Source organism: Crinia signifera, chromosome 3 (genome assembly GCF_055691185.1).
Source record: "Crinia signifera chromosome 3, ASM5569118v1, whole genome shotgun sequence".
Lineage (NCBI taxonomy): Eukaryota > Metazoa > Chordata > Amphibia > Anura > Myobatrachidae > Crinia > Crinia signifera.
Genome location: NC_139219.1, coordinates 123820998 through 123834151, shown reverse-complemented (window position 1 = coordinate 123834151; position 13154 = coordinate 123820998). Strand labels below are relative to the sequence as shown.

General features: G+C 43.6%; 1 protein-coding gene across 1 annotated transcript in view; it reads left to right on the top strand.

Annotated features, from left to right (window-relative positions):
• The window catches only part of CAPN9 (calpain 9), a 124688-nt gene that overhangs the window by 32299 nt on the left and 79235 nt on the right, over positions 1–13154 (top strand). The window contains exons 2-4 of the mRNA XM_083176463.1: positions 9261–9330; positions 10309–10427; positions 10792–10925. Of these exons, the coding sequence (XP_083032589.1) occupies positions 9261–9330; positions 10309–10427; positions 10792–10925 (323 nt within the window). The remainder of the gene's footprint in view (positions 1–9260; positions 9331–10308; positions 10428–10791; positions 10926–13154) is intronic.

Here is a 13154-nt window from a genome sequence, read left to right as displayed (position 1 = left end):
CGCATCGCATGGGCCATTATAGCGGCATGCTATGCAATTTTTTTAATGTAATTTTTCCTATGCTCATTGTACCCCACTATATCGCATCGCATGTCCCGCAAAATCGAATGCGATTTTAATAGGATGTGCGATGCCATGAAATTAACTATACAATAATATGATTGTATGTCCCAAAAATAGGTTTAACGCACCCCCCCCCCCCCCACTATCCACGCCAACCCGAAGCGTGGCGAGCGGCGGCGGAACACGTCCTCGGACCTTTTCATTCTCCCACTATCCACATCGGCATGGAGTTGATTTTATATAGTGTGGCGAGCACAGCGCACCACCGAGCCCGAAGCGTGGGGAGCCCCGAGGATTACTTCACATGTGGATAGTGGGGTAATGAAAAAATTGGAGGACGCATACTGCCGCCCCTCGCGGGCGGCGTGGATAGTGGGGGGGGGGGGGCCGTTCTAGGAAACTAGTACCCATCTAACAGTATACAATGGGTGAAGTACACACAAGCAATAAAAGAGCAAAAATTGATTTTAATTTTTTCTGTTATATTTTTGTAATGTGCAGCTTGTATAATGCTGCGTGGTGGCAGAAAAATCCCACACGGACCTTCTGACAGTATACTATGGGTGCAGTATACACAAACAATGAATAAAGAAGAGAAAAATTGATTTGGATATTTTATACTTTAATTATCTTTAATGCGCAGCTTGTATAACGCTGTGTGGACGCAGAACAATCTTGTGGTGTATACTATTGGGGTGCAGTATACACCAAAAAAATAAAGAACAGCAAAATGTATTTTTATATTGTAATTTTTTTTATGGACGGGGCTTGTGTAACACTCCGTGTACCGTGGAAGCTGAAAAATCACACACGGAATTTTTTCTGCTTCTGACAGTAGTATATGGTGTATTGGATTGCAGTGCAGCACACCACAGTGACCACACTCCACAATTAAAAAAAAAAATGAACAATGCAAAGCTGACTGACTGTGTACTACTTTTCTCCACTACACTGCCATACAGCCTGCCTAACACACAACCAGTACAATTGCTACAATATAATTAAGTATATATTATATCCCACCACAAACCCAGCACACAATCCCCTCTGCAGTCTGCACTACACACAACCCTCTGCACTGCACTGCCACAACCCGCTCTGCACTGCACAACACTGCACAGGGGCGGATTGGGTTGAAAAACCAGCCAGGGAAATTTTTGGAAGCAGCCTTAATAGGGGGCAGAGTCTATTGAGATGTGAGGTCTGTTGAAAGAGAAGGATAATCTCTTCTCAGAGCTCTATCAAAAGGGAAACTTTGTTTTCCTGAAATTTTACATAATATATATATAATCACAAGAGAACAACAGCGGCACTCAGCAGCAGGGTTTGGTGAATGAGCAAAATCGTTTAGTGAAAAAACAATGTTTCAGGGCTAGCAACCACCCCTTTTTCAAGGTGTACAAACAGTGATAAGGCACCATCGTCTGACGTCAGTTCCGGTGTGGAGGGGGGAGGGAGCGGACCGAGCGGCGCGCTGGTAGTCATGGCGACTGTCTATAGCAGGGGTTCCCAATCTTTTTCTAATCACGGCACCCTAGAGCAGTGTTTTTCAACCAGTGTGCCGTGGCACACTAGTGTGCCTTGAGCTGTTCTCAAGTGTGCCCCAGAGCTACAGACCAGTTTACAGCCACCACCAGTTCAATTGTTATTTACTAGTCTCTTCTTTTCCTGTAAAGGGCCAATGTATTTTATTTTTGTTACCTGTGGGGACCAGTGTGATTGCTTTTTATATGGGGGCCAATAGGTTTTTTTTCCTGTGGGGGCCAATGTGTTGCCTTGTAGGGATCTCATGGTGTGCCTTGGCAATTTGAAAATCTTATTTAGTGTGCCGCGAGGTAAAAAGGTTGAAAATCACTGCCCTAGAGTATCAGAATTTTTCCAAGGCACCCCTAGGCCCCCAAAAATATATATCAAATTAAGTAGATTGTGATTATATGTGCTTCTTAGGTTCAGTCAGTGCTATTTTTCAGCAGGAACTCAGTTCCTGAACCTCTAATTAAATATGACATCATCAGGAACTGAAAATGTACTTTTCATAAGATAAGTTTTATTTTAAAGTCACCTGTGAGTGTCTTTGTTTCTAAATACAATATATTCATCTATCTCTCCCTCCCTCTCTCTATTATATATGTGTTTTTTTTTATTAATTGATCCACCCCCAGACCTGAAGTTCCTGAACCTATTTTTCCAGAAAAATAGTACTGGGTTCAGTTATGTGGTAAAGGGCAGGATTTTATGATTGGCAGCCACCAGCACTGGTTTTGTCCAGATATAATTGATCATAAATAATTTGAATTGGTCCTGGACGACCAACCCAAGGTACCCCTGCAAGTGTCCTGAGGCACCCCAGGGAGCCTAGGCGCACAGTTTGGGAACCACTGGTCTATAGGATGCTTGTCTCGCGCTGCGGCTGAGGGGAGGAAGGAGCCCGCTGGGCATCTCTCATGTGACTCTGTGTAGGAGATGATAATCTGACGCGGCAGCTGGGGAAGGAACACACTGGGCATCCCTAGTTTTTAGGAGACACCAGCCTGATTGTCATTGCTGTGTCACTCCGTGCCTGTGAAAAAGATAATAAACAATGATAAACAATAAACAGTGCATGATAAATGTGGATATTTCAGCGTGGTGAACATTGGTGATTTAACATAGGTGGTGTGTGAGTTTAAAAAGCATGCTGTGGGACTCATTTAAAATATGTGATATATAAATACACTGTGGTCATATATTACCACTAAAATAGCTGCTGGTATCGGCTGGGGGTATTGTAAACCTAAAGAGAGGGGAAGGAAAGTTACTTAGGCTATAGTTGCTGTAATGGCATGGTATGAAGAAAATTGTGTACGTTTTTTTATAAGTACACCATAATTGTGTTTTGCCACTGGTATTAAACCGCCAATGTCAGCTGGGAATAATATAGACCTAAGTAAGTGGAAAAAGCTATGTTAACATGGTTTAAAGAAATCTAAAGGATGCAGAAACCACATACAGATGGAGCGGGACTTATCTATCCAGGGGATGGCGATGGCGACGCCAGCCGCCATCCCCTGCCCCGCGCCATCTGTATGCCGGAAGGGGACGCGCGCGCACGAGGTGCGTGCGCGTCCCCTTCTGATGGTGCTGCCGGCGGTCGCCCGGTGTCTACACCGGGTCCCCGCAGCCCCCTGAAGCCCCCCGCAGCCCCCTGAAGCGGGAGGCGGACAGGATTGCGTCTGCCTCGCCGCCCCGGATACTGAGACGCGCGTGCGTCCCCCACGCATCTCAGACAGATGGAGCGCCGTGTTGCTGGCGGATCGCCAGCAACAATAAGACCCGCTCCATCTGTATGTGCGCAGTTGTTGACTGTACACCGGTGTGGGATTATTATGGGCTGGACTATACCATGGGCGATGCATGTGAAGTACCTGGGCTTTGGGAATGAAAAAGGTTGAAGGCAATAAATTGGACTATAGAAGAGATTATAAAAAAAACAACATAAGACAGTCTCTCATTCCGTCCTAGCGGGAGATTCTCTAATCTAAAAATGGGGTAATAACCCCGTTATCGGGTTTTTACCGCATTTTGTTATGCTCTAAGCATCCCCCACTGGGTTACCGCGTGCAGGGAGAAGGAGAGCCCGGTGCAGCAGCAGCGCCGGGTAAGGGAGGGAGCCGGCGGGAACCAATGGGACCCGCTGACTCACCGCAAAGGACAGCTCTTAACGCAAGAGCTGTCCTTTGCCATAATTATCACATATGTTAGAGCATATGCAATAATTATATATGCGATGGGGGGCTGAGCTGGGGTGCGGATGTTAGAACATCCCGCCCCTAGAATTCACTGAGGCAGGCTGTATTATTATTATTATTATTATTAATATTTCTGCCAGTGCCATATACCCGCCTCCTGTGGCACCCTCAGAGTCAGACCTGTTTAGGTGCTGGCTGCATATCTACAGTATCTCTATCTATATATGTTCAATTATGCCGGCACTCTAATCCATCCAGCTGCTCCGGTGCCACAAATACCATACGTACACAGTCCAAATGAAGGCACTCTGGAGACTACACAGCAGTTTCAAAATTCTGTATTGAAGGCAGATATAAATGTTTTCGGAGCGCAGCTCCTTCCTCAGATAACCTACAGCAACCAATAAAGTGAACAAACCCCCTACATATACCCCTCTACTTACCACGCCGCTATGTCCACTCCCGCAGTCGAGCCGGGACCTCCAGATGACGCACTTCCGGTTGCGTCCTCACTGGCACCATGATCACCGCAAAGCTTGCGTCTCACCAGGTCCCTGATGCGCTCCACAGGCTGCGCATCCTGATAGCCACCAGCAGCAACATCAAACCAGCGGGGGCATATTGCTAACCTTAATTTTATGTTGCTGAAGCAAGACGGGGTCATAGCCTCTAGCACAGAATGTTTGGACCATTTTATACAATTCCTCAGGGATTTTATCAGGTTGGCTGGTTATGCGGGCAGCTCTCGCCATTTGAGACAATGGGAGCCCCTTCTTAAGGGCCGGGGGATGATGGCTAGAGGCCCAAAGTAGGGTATTACGATCTGTACTCTTAGAGTACACCCATGGGCTAAACTTGCCCTCACTTAAAGTCACAGCTACATCGAGGAAATTGGCTTGAGTCCCATCACACGTATAAGTGAATTTGATGGGAGAATCTAGCCCATTCAATCTTTCCATCAGTGCTTCAAACAATTCCCTCCCTCCTGTCCACAACAAGAAAATATCATTGATGTATCTCGCATATAACGAGATACATCAAGATACATTGGGGTCTGAAAAAAAACATGTAATTTTCCACACAAAAAAAACATAAAAACATTAGCATACGTAGGTGCTAAGGATGATCCCATGGCGCACCCACGTAGCTGTAAAAAGAAAGATCCATCAAATTAAAAATAGTTCCGACATAACGTCAGCTCCAGCAGTGTTAAGAAGAGTTGATGGTCAAAGACCTATGAATCAATGTGCTCTTCCAAATACAGCCTCATGGCCCTAAGCCCACCCTGGTGTGGGATAGAAGTATATAAGCTTTTAATATCCAGGCATCACATCAATGTGCCTTCAGGGATGTCTTTGCACTCCTGCAACTTTTGCAGGAAAGAGTTGGTATCCTTAAGGAAAGAATTATGACAGGACAAAAACGGTTGAGCAAGACTGTCCAGTAACTGGTTGTAAAAGCGACCCCCGGGCAGAGATGATCGGTCTCCCCGGGGGTTTAATAGCATGTTTGCCGAAATTACACACTGTATATATTAAAGGGACTACCGGATGTTGGACTTGTAGTGCTCCCAACACCTTCTGTGGGATCAAATAGTTGTCAAAAGCAGTTTTTAGGATAGAGAACAGTTCTTTCTGATATTGAGGAGGTGGCTGTCATTAGTGGGGGGGTCACAGGCACATGCAGTACACAAGAGAAGGCAGGCGAGACAGGCTGTTATTTGTGAAGGGTGGGAAGGCATGTGCAAGTGGGAGAGGGGGCAGGATGTAATGAGGTATTGGAAGGTAAGGGGGGGCAGGTCGTCACTTGCATGGAGAGGGGATTGCAGACACACACAAAAGGGCAGGGTAGGTAGGCTATCAGTTGTGGGGGTCGTGGCAGGGAAGTGCAGGTGGGAGAAATTGTCCTGGGGGGTTTTCAGGTAAGAAGGAGGACGCAGGCTGACTTCCAGGGGGGTGAGGTGGAGGCAAGAGAGCGGCAGGGAGGATGAGAGCAAAGTATGTGATGCATAGGAAGGGGAGGAATAAGTAGCAATCACACCACTTAATCCAGAGCCGTGTGTCCCTCCATCCTGTGTCCCACTCCATCCCCACCCAGTTACCTGCTCTTAGCTTTGTTTTAGTGTGCGCTGCACTGTGAGCGCTGTCATGGAGCTCTGTGCCATCCTCCCTCCGGCGTCCCATCGCACAAAGCTGCAGCAGCGCGGCATATATGAAACTGCTCCGTCTTCGCGTAATGGAGCTGGGGCGCCTGCTGGCTACACAATCTCAGGAAGCGCCCGGCAACTGTAGAAAGCAGCAGCCATGCCCATAACTGCTCTATGCTCGACGCACTCTACGCAGCATACTTTACACCACCTCCTAGGCTCCTACCAGGAAGAACTAACAGCGTAAGACCCTTAGGCTGGTGTCACACTCGGCAGCAGGGCACTATCAAATAATAAAAAATAAGGTTGCAGTCCGTACCATAACTATAGATGCAGGGGATTGCCTGCTTGGTAGTCGGGCTCCCCAAGCGGCCGGGCCCCATAGCAGTTGCTTCCCCTGCACCCTCTATAGTTACGCCACTGCCTCCTCCATTCTGCAGGAGACTCCCTTAAATAGCAGCAATATCCCTCTCACCCTGATTAGTTGAGTCTAGCAATCTCCCTCATTTCACCTAGCCCACATTATGTAGCTGTTAAATATTTTGTGGAAAAAAAAAGGAATGAGAGATACATTTATATGGAATCATCAGCACCATTTCCGAGCATTGGTGATAAAGCACAATGGGGGAAATTTACTAAGATGTGTATTCTACTTCACATGTGATATTGCTATGGTCAACCAATCAGAATCTACTTCTTATTTATTAAGCACCCTCTAGAACATAGTAGATCTGATTGGTTGCCCAAAGCAACAACACATGTGAAGTAGAATACACATCTTAGTAAATTCCCCCCAATGATCCCACAATGAAAGCTACATGCATTCCTTGTGGCTATTTATATAGAACAATCCCTGATACGTATCAATGACTTTTAGCAAATATAGTAGCTCTTACTAACTGCTTTGGTTTATCTACATTTGAATTTAAGTCATTTTAAAAGTTTCCTCTCAGATATAGCAGTACACATCCACGATTCTAGGTGTCATGTTCACAATCACACCATATAGGGAACTAGACATGCCCTTTGGGTGGCGCATGACACACCCTCTCAATGTGGCACTGTGTTAAATTCTACTACCAACTATAATCTCCCTGAAACTAGTTTTCAAAACTAGGCAAGTATGGTTTGTTCTGCTCAAAAGTTTGTGGGACAGTCACTTTTTTTTTTTTTTTTAACATCCACCAGTCATGGGGGGGGGGTCAGTTGGGAGCCCCTCGTCACTCACTTCTCTGCATAGAAGAGCTGCAGCGATAAGATGCTGTTCCCATGTGCACAGTGTCTAATAGCTGCAGACAGAGTTTCTGGAGGCATGCTAACAGATCAGAGAGAGCTTGCCATGCCTCCATAGTAACGAAAGCAGGAGGCATCGCTCGCAAAGGCAGGCATTCATGAAAAGACACACCTGTTTTCTGAGGTCATGCCACTTTTCACCACACGGGACTCGCAACTTACTGTCAGTGAATTTAGGAGGTACAGGTCGAGTATCCCGTATCCGAATATCCGTTATCCGAATTATTCCAAAATACGGACATTCCAGAAAGTTAAAAAAAAATTTTTTTTTGCTAAAAACTCACAGGGGACATATGTAACAGCATCACTGGGGACATGATATGTAACTGGCACTATATATGTGCAAGACAATGATTGCTTGGCATTCAAATTCAGTGCTGAGATAGTACACACATTTTGTTTCACGTTTTTAAACCTTGTTTTTTGAACAATTAAAATATGTTTGTGTGTATTTTATGTGGTAATAAAATATATTTGTGTGTATATTATGTGTTTATACAGCATAAATGCAAGATACTTCAAAATACATCATTGAAATATTAAAATATTCCGAAATACGGAATAATCCGTTATCCAAAATTCTCCTGGTCCCGAGCATTTTGGATACGGGATACTCAACCTGTATGATAATATAGCATGTGCAACTTTCTCACCAAGCAGTGTGTTGTGGGGACAGCATCCTCTCTGATTCCAGCCTCAGCAGAAATTTCCCAAACTTCTGAAGCTTATCAGTTCTCTGCAGCATGTCCATCCCGGTGTGGTATTAGTAGCCAACGTCGGGATTCTGACTATCGGTATACCAACATCGGATTCCTGACCGCCGGTACTCCCTTGCGGGCTTGCTGTGCTCACCACGCTATGGGCTCACTGCGCTCGTCATAGGTTCTATTCTCCTTCACAGGGGTTGTGAACCACAACGATGTAGAGTAGCTTCTGTCATTCAGGATCCCAGTTGAACAGGCAGGATTCGGATGTTGGTATATTGAGCGTCGGGATCCCAACTGTCATGCAGTTATCTGGCAACCATCCATTTTCCTCTGTCTATCAGTTGGGATCTCTTTGAGAAATCATTGGCTGGTACTATATCTCTCGCTCTACTTCATCACTTTCCAATTCTTAGTACATGTGATACAGTATCTGCATCTCTCTCGTAATCTCTCAGTCTAAAACCACTGCTTTTCCATCCACTGTCATGTTTTTTTGGGATGGTTCCGAGCCCCACCCAGGACCGACAGTGTCCCATAGTGGGGGGCAGTTGGGAGTCCCCTTGCCACATGCTGCCACATGCCAGTGGTTAATAGATGCTGTGCGCATGCGCTCAGCTGCTATTTATGGTAGGCAGGAAGACAGGGGGCTTGGTCTGCAGTTCACACAGAGCTGGTTATGCCCCCACAGTGACAAAAACGGGGGAGTGGCTTCATGATCGCAGACATCCTGGAAAACCACACATTTGAAACTACACCCCCTCCCTTACCAGGGATCTCATAAAGTTGGGAGGTATACTAAAGGTCTTTAGATTGTTGAGTGCAAGTGGTGCCACCAGAAGTAGTACAGAACGCTGTTTGCATTGCCATCATTGCCCCATGGCAATGATGTCGCTTCTATATAACTCTGGTTGACATGCATTAGGAGGACATGTTCAAAATGTCGACACAAGCAAAAGTTCGACATGGAATAGGCTTACATGGGAAAATTAGTTTTTCACCTGCCATCAGCATACTATTATATTCTCCCTCTGTGCCCACTGGGATGGGAAAGTATGAACAAGTTTTTAAAAAAATATCAGGAAAACCCCATTTCGACCTTTTCCACATCAACCTTTTGACCATGTCAGCCTAATGCATTTCAACCTTTTTCATGTGTCTACATTTTGACTGTCAACCTATTGACCGCATACCAAGTTTACCTTTAACTCTTTTAATGCTCTTTAAAGAACCTACATTAGATCTACAGTAGTTTCTTAAAACATTGTAAGTTTTGTTATTCTGTAAAGATGTGTTTTGATCATTTTTCTTTATTTTCTCCAACAGGACATTGTTAAAGACCCTGAGTTTATTTTAGGTGGTGCTTCAAGAACTGATGTGTGTCAAGGTGACCTCGGTAAGCATCTATGATTTTAAATAATTTGAATAAAATTAATTTGAGATCATTTTAATTGTATTTTTCATTTTAATATAAAGTACATTTGTTACAAACCAGTGAAAGCCATTTTGTGAGTACAATAATATAACATTTAATTCATTCAACCTTCTTATTGGATAAACTTAAAACCTGGGCCATTTGGGGTGCCTTGAAGACCGCATTTGAGAAGGTCTGTCTGGAATAGGAGCTAGTGATAAAGTGCTAAGTGATAAAGTTAACTTTGGGGGTTATTCACATTGATTCACATCCCCAGTGCGTTTTCACAGGAGACCAATGGTGTGCGTCTGCAGACGTGTTTTTGAGCATGTGCGGACGCATGGTGCGTGCACCCACGGTGAACCATTTGTTCGCCGGGTGCACTCACTCAAAATAACCAGCGGGGGGGCGGAGATGGGTGGGGGGAGCCGACCTGTCTCATTGCCATATGGGAACACCCAGCGTTGAGATTGCTGAGCAAGAGAGGGCATTGTGCAGCACAGACCTGTGCTGCCCTGACCTGTGACCTCCTCCTCCCTGCACTAATCCTCTTCCGGGTGCAGGGAGGAGGAGAGCCAGCCCACCCCCCCCCCCCCCCCCCCCCCCCCGTAGCAGCCAGCAGCTGGGTAAGGGAGGGAGCTGCCGGGTCCCGGTGCTCACCGCAAAGGACAGCTCTTAACTTAAGAGCTGTTCTTTGCCATAATTATCGCATATGTTAGTGCATATGCGATAATTATGAATGCAATGGGTGGTGATAGGGGGCGGAGCTGGGGTGCGGATGTTAGAACATCCCCCCTAAGAGAGAATTCAGGAACAGAACATTTTATACTTAATGATGGAAGGGGTCATTGTGAGGGGCACATGGAAACTGTACACTGGCTCCCACCTATCTGATGCTGCCCCTGCTGTAACTTATAATTGTATTATATTTTGTTGCATTTACTTTGTGTACATTTGCAGGGGACTGCTGGTTGTTGGCTGCAATCGCCTCTCTCACGCTCAGTGAGAAGATATTGCATAGAGTGGTTCCAGCCGACCAATCTTTTGGCTCGGGATATGCTGGCATATTTCATTTTCAAGTAAGGCTGTATATTAAGTTATTTTATTATCAGTCTAAATAATGTTGCTGTTTACATGTAAATGCATTGTTTTAAAATAAATATGCAACATTGTAAAGAGATCACATAAAATGGACATCACATTATAACGATTTACAGTAATGATTGATTTTAAGATAAACCCATAAATTTTACTTTTTCACAAATGCATTTTTGCATCTTTAAATCTAGTGAATGTACACATTTGGCAAAATATATGCTTTCATAAGCATCAACAAGATGAAAGGTCAATATATGAAATAATATGTCTTTAAAAATGGTACTTTGATTCTTTAGTATTCAACCTAACCCTATGAAACTGACACTGCTCATTACTTTCTTGTAGTTTTGGCAACATAATGAGTGGCTTGATATTGTCATTGATGATAGACTTCCTACCTTTCGAAACCGTCTGGTGTTTCTTCACTCAGCTGACCTTAATGAGTTCTGGAGCGCGTTACTGGAAAAAGCTTATGCTAAGTAAGTATTTCCAAATATTTCACTTTTCTTCTTTATTATATTTTAGAATAAAGATTTTTTTTTATATATATAATATTGTGCGTTATAGCAACTTACACAAATTAATATATTTTACTAGGCAGAATTTAAAGGCTGTCAAACACTGAAGTAAATATATATTTTATCTACCAAGATCAATACAACATAAAATGGAAGTTACTTAAAAAATCTTATGATGATACTTTGACAGTCTAGTTTTAGCTTAGAAAGAAATTTTACAAAATATTGAAAGAAAATTGCTAATTTACAGTACATAAATTCAACCCACAGTGGTGTTTAAATATTTCCTTCTGATGTATTGAAAGAGGAGGGGATTTTTAAAAATTGTATCTTAAATGAATCCTATAAATGATTTATCTCCAGATTAAGGGGAGTCACAAATGCCGTAGGTCTCATTCTCCGTTTTCATTCACCCTAGTCTTTACTTACAGCAGTGCAGGAGTACACTGCGAGATATTGAAATAGTAAAGGACACTGTGCACATAGGGCTTTGGTGCTATATGGCAGTCAGTGCCAGCATCATGGGAGAGAGATGGAAAGGAGCAGCTGCAGATAGTGTACCCACAGTGTAAGGTACAGCAAAACAAATGGGGGAAACTATATTATTTGTTTGTATGAGTGCACCTGTATATATGTACTCTATTTACTCTGTGTCTATATGTGTGAATATATATAAAAACAAATATATATATATATATATATATATATATAGTGTGTGTGTGACTGTATATTTATGTATGTGAATATGTCACTGTATGACCAGTGATAAACCTTCACCTCAGTTGCCTGGAGGCAATCTCCATACCCTACATACCTACATTACATCAGTGACTCTTCTATACCTTACCCTAGACTATTGACCAATTTTTACCCTACGCTAAATTTCAAACCATTCTGTACCATATAGTACATCGATGACCCCTCTATACCCTACACTACATCACTGACCCCTCAATACTCTACACTACATCACTGATCCCTCTATACCCAGAACTACATCACTAGCTCCACTATACCGTGCCCTAAACTATTTACCCATTTTTACCCTACACTAAATTTCTGACCTCATTGTAACCATCACTAAATCAATGACCCATCTATACCCTACACTACATAACTGAACCCTCTATACCCTACACTACATCAATGACCCCTCAATACTCTACACTACATCACTGATCCCTCTATACCCAGAACTACATCACTAGCTCCACTATACCGTGCCCTAAACTATTTACCCATTTTTACCCTACACTAAATTTCTGACCTCATTGTACCCATCACTAAATCAGTGACCCATCTATACCCTACGCTACATAACTGAAACCTCTATACCCTACACTACATCAATGACCCCTCTATACCCTACACTACATCAATGACCCCTTTATACCCTACACTGGATTATTGACCCCTCTATACCCTACACTACATAACTAAACCCTCTATACCCTACACTACATCAATGACCCCTCTATACCATACATTACATTACTAACCCCATTGTAGGTCAAAATGCACACATTGTCACTGATAAAAAAAATGATAAAGCACATATGCCACCACAAAAAGCACGGAGGCCCCCCACAGGAAAATAATAAAACACATCAACATTGATTGAAAAATAATATGTACATGGGGATAATTCAGCATGGATCGCTAAATAGAGAATTTGCAAATCTAGTGATTTTCAAAGGACTGTGCGTGCTTTAAGCATCACGCATGTGCAAGTGGAATTGTTGTCAGAAAATACATATGGATTGTAATCTTTGGCCTCTCACAGTTTGACTGACAGGAGCCAGTGCTTGAGGTGGAAGCCAGCCGCTTTCTGGGTGTGTCAGAAAAAAAACACAGGCATGCCCTGGTGTTGTTGAGGAGGGTCTGTGATGTCAGCGAATAATACTTAGAGTATCCTTTCTCAGTCGCAGATTAGTGGAAGCCTCAGACTTACTCACATTTGCACAGACAGTAAAATCCTTTCACTGGTTCAGGAATTGCGTATGGATTTTCAAGTGGATACTGATTAGTGATCAAGTTGAAATTCTAAATTATAATTTTGCAGAGGATAGATACTCTTTCTGTAGCGGTGGCGGCTTACTTTTCGCAGCCCATTGCGACTTGTCACTTTATGAATCCATGCTGAATTAGCCCCATAGGCTACCAGAGTAAAATATTATCACATATAGGGCC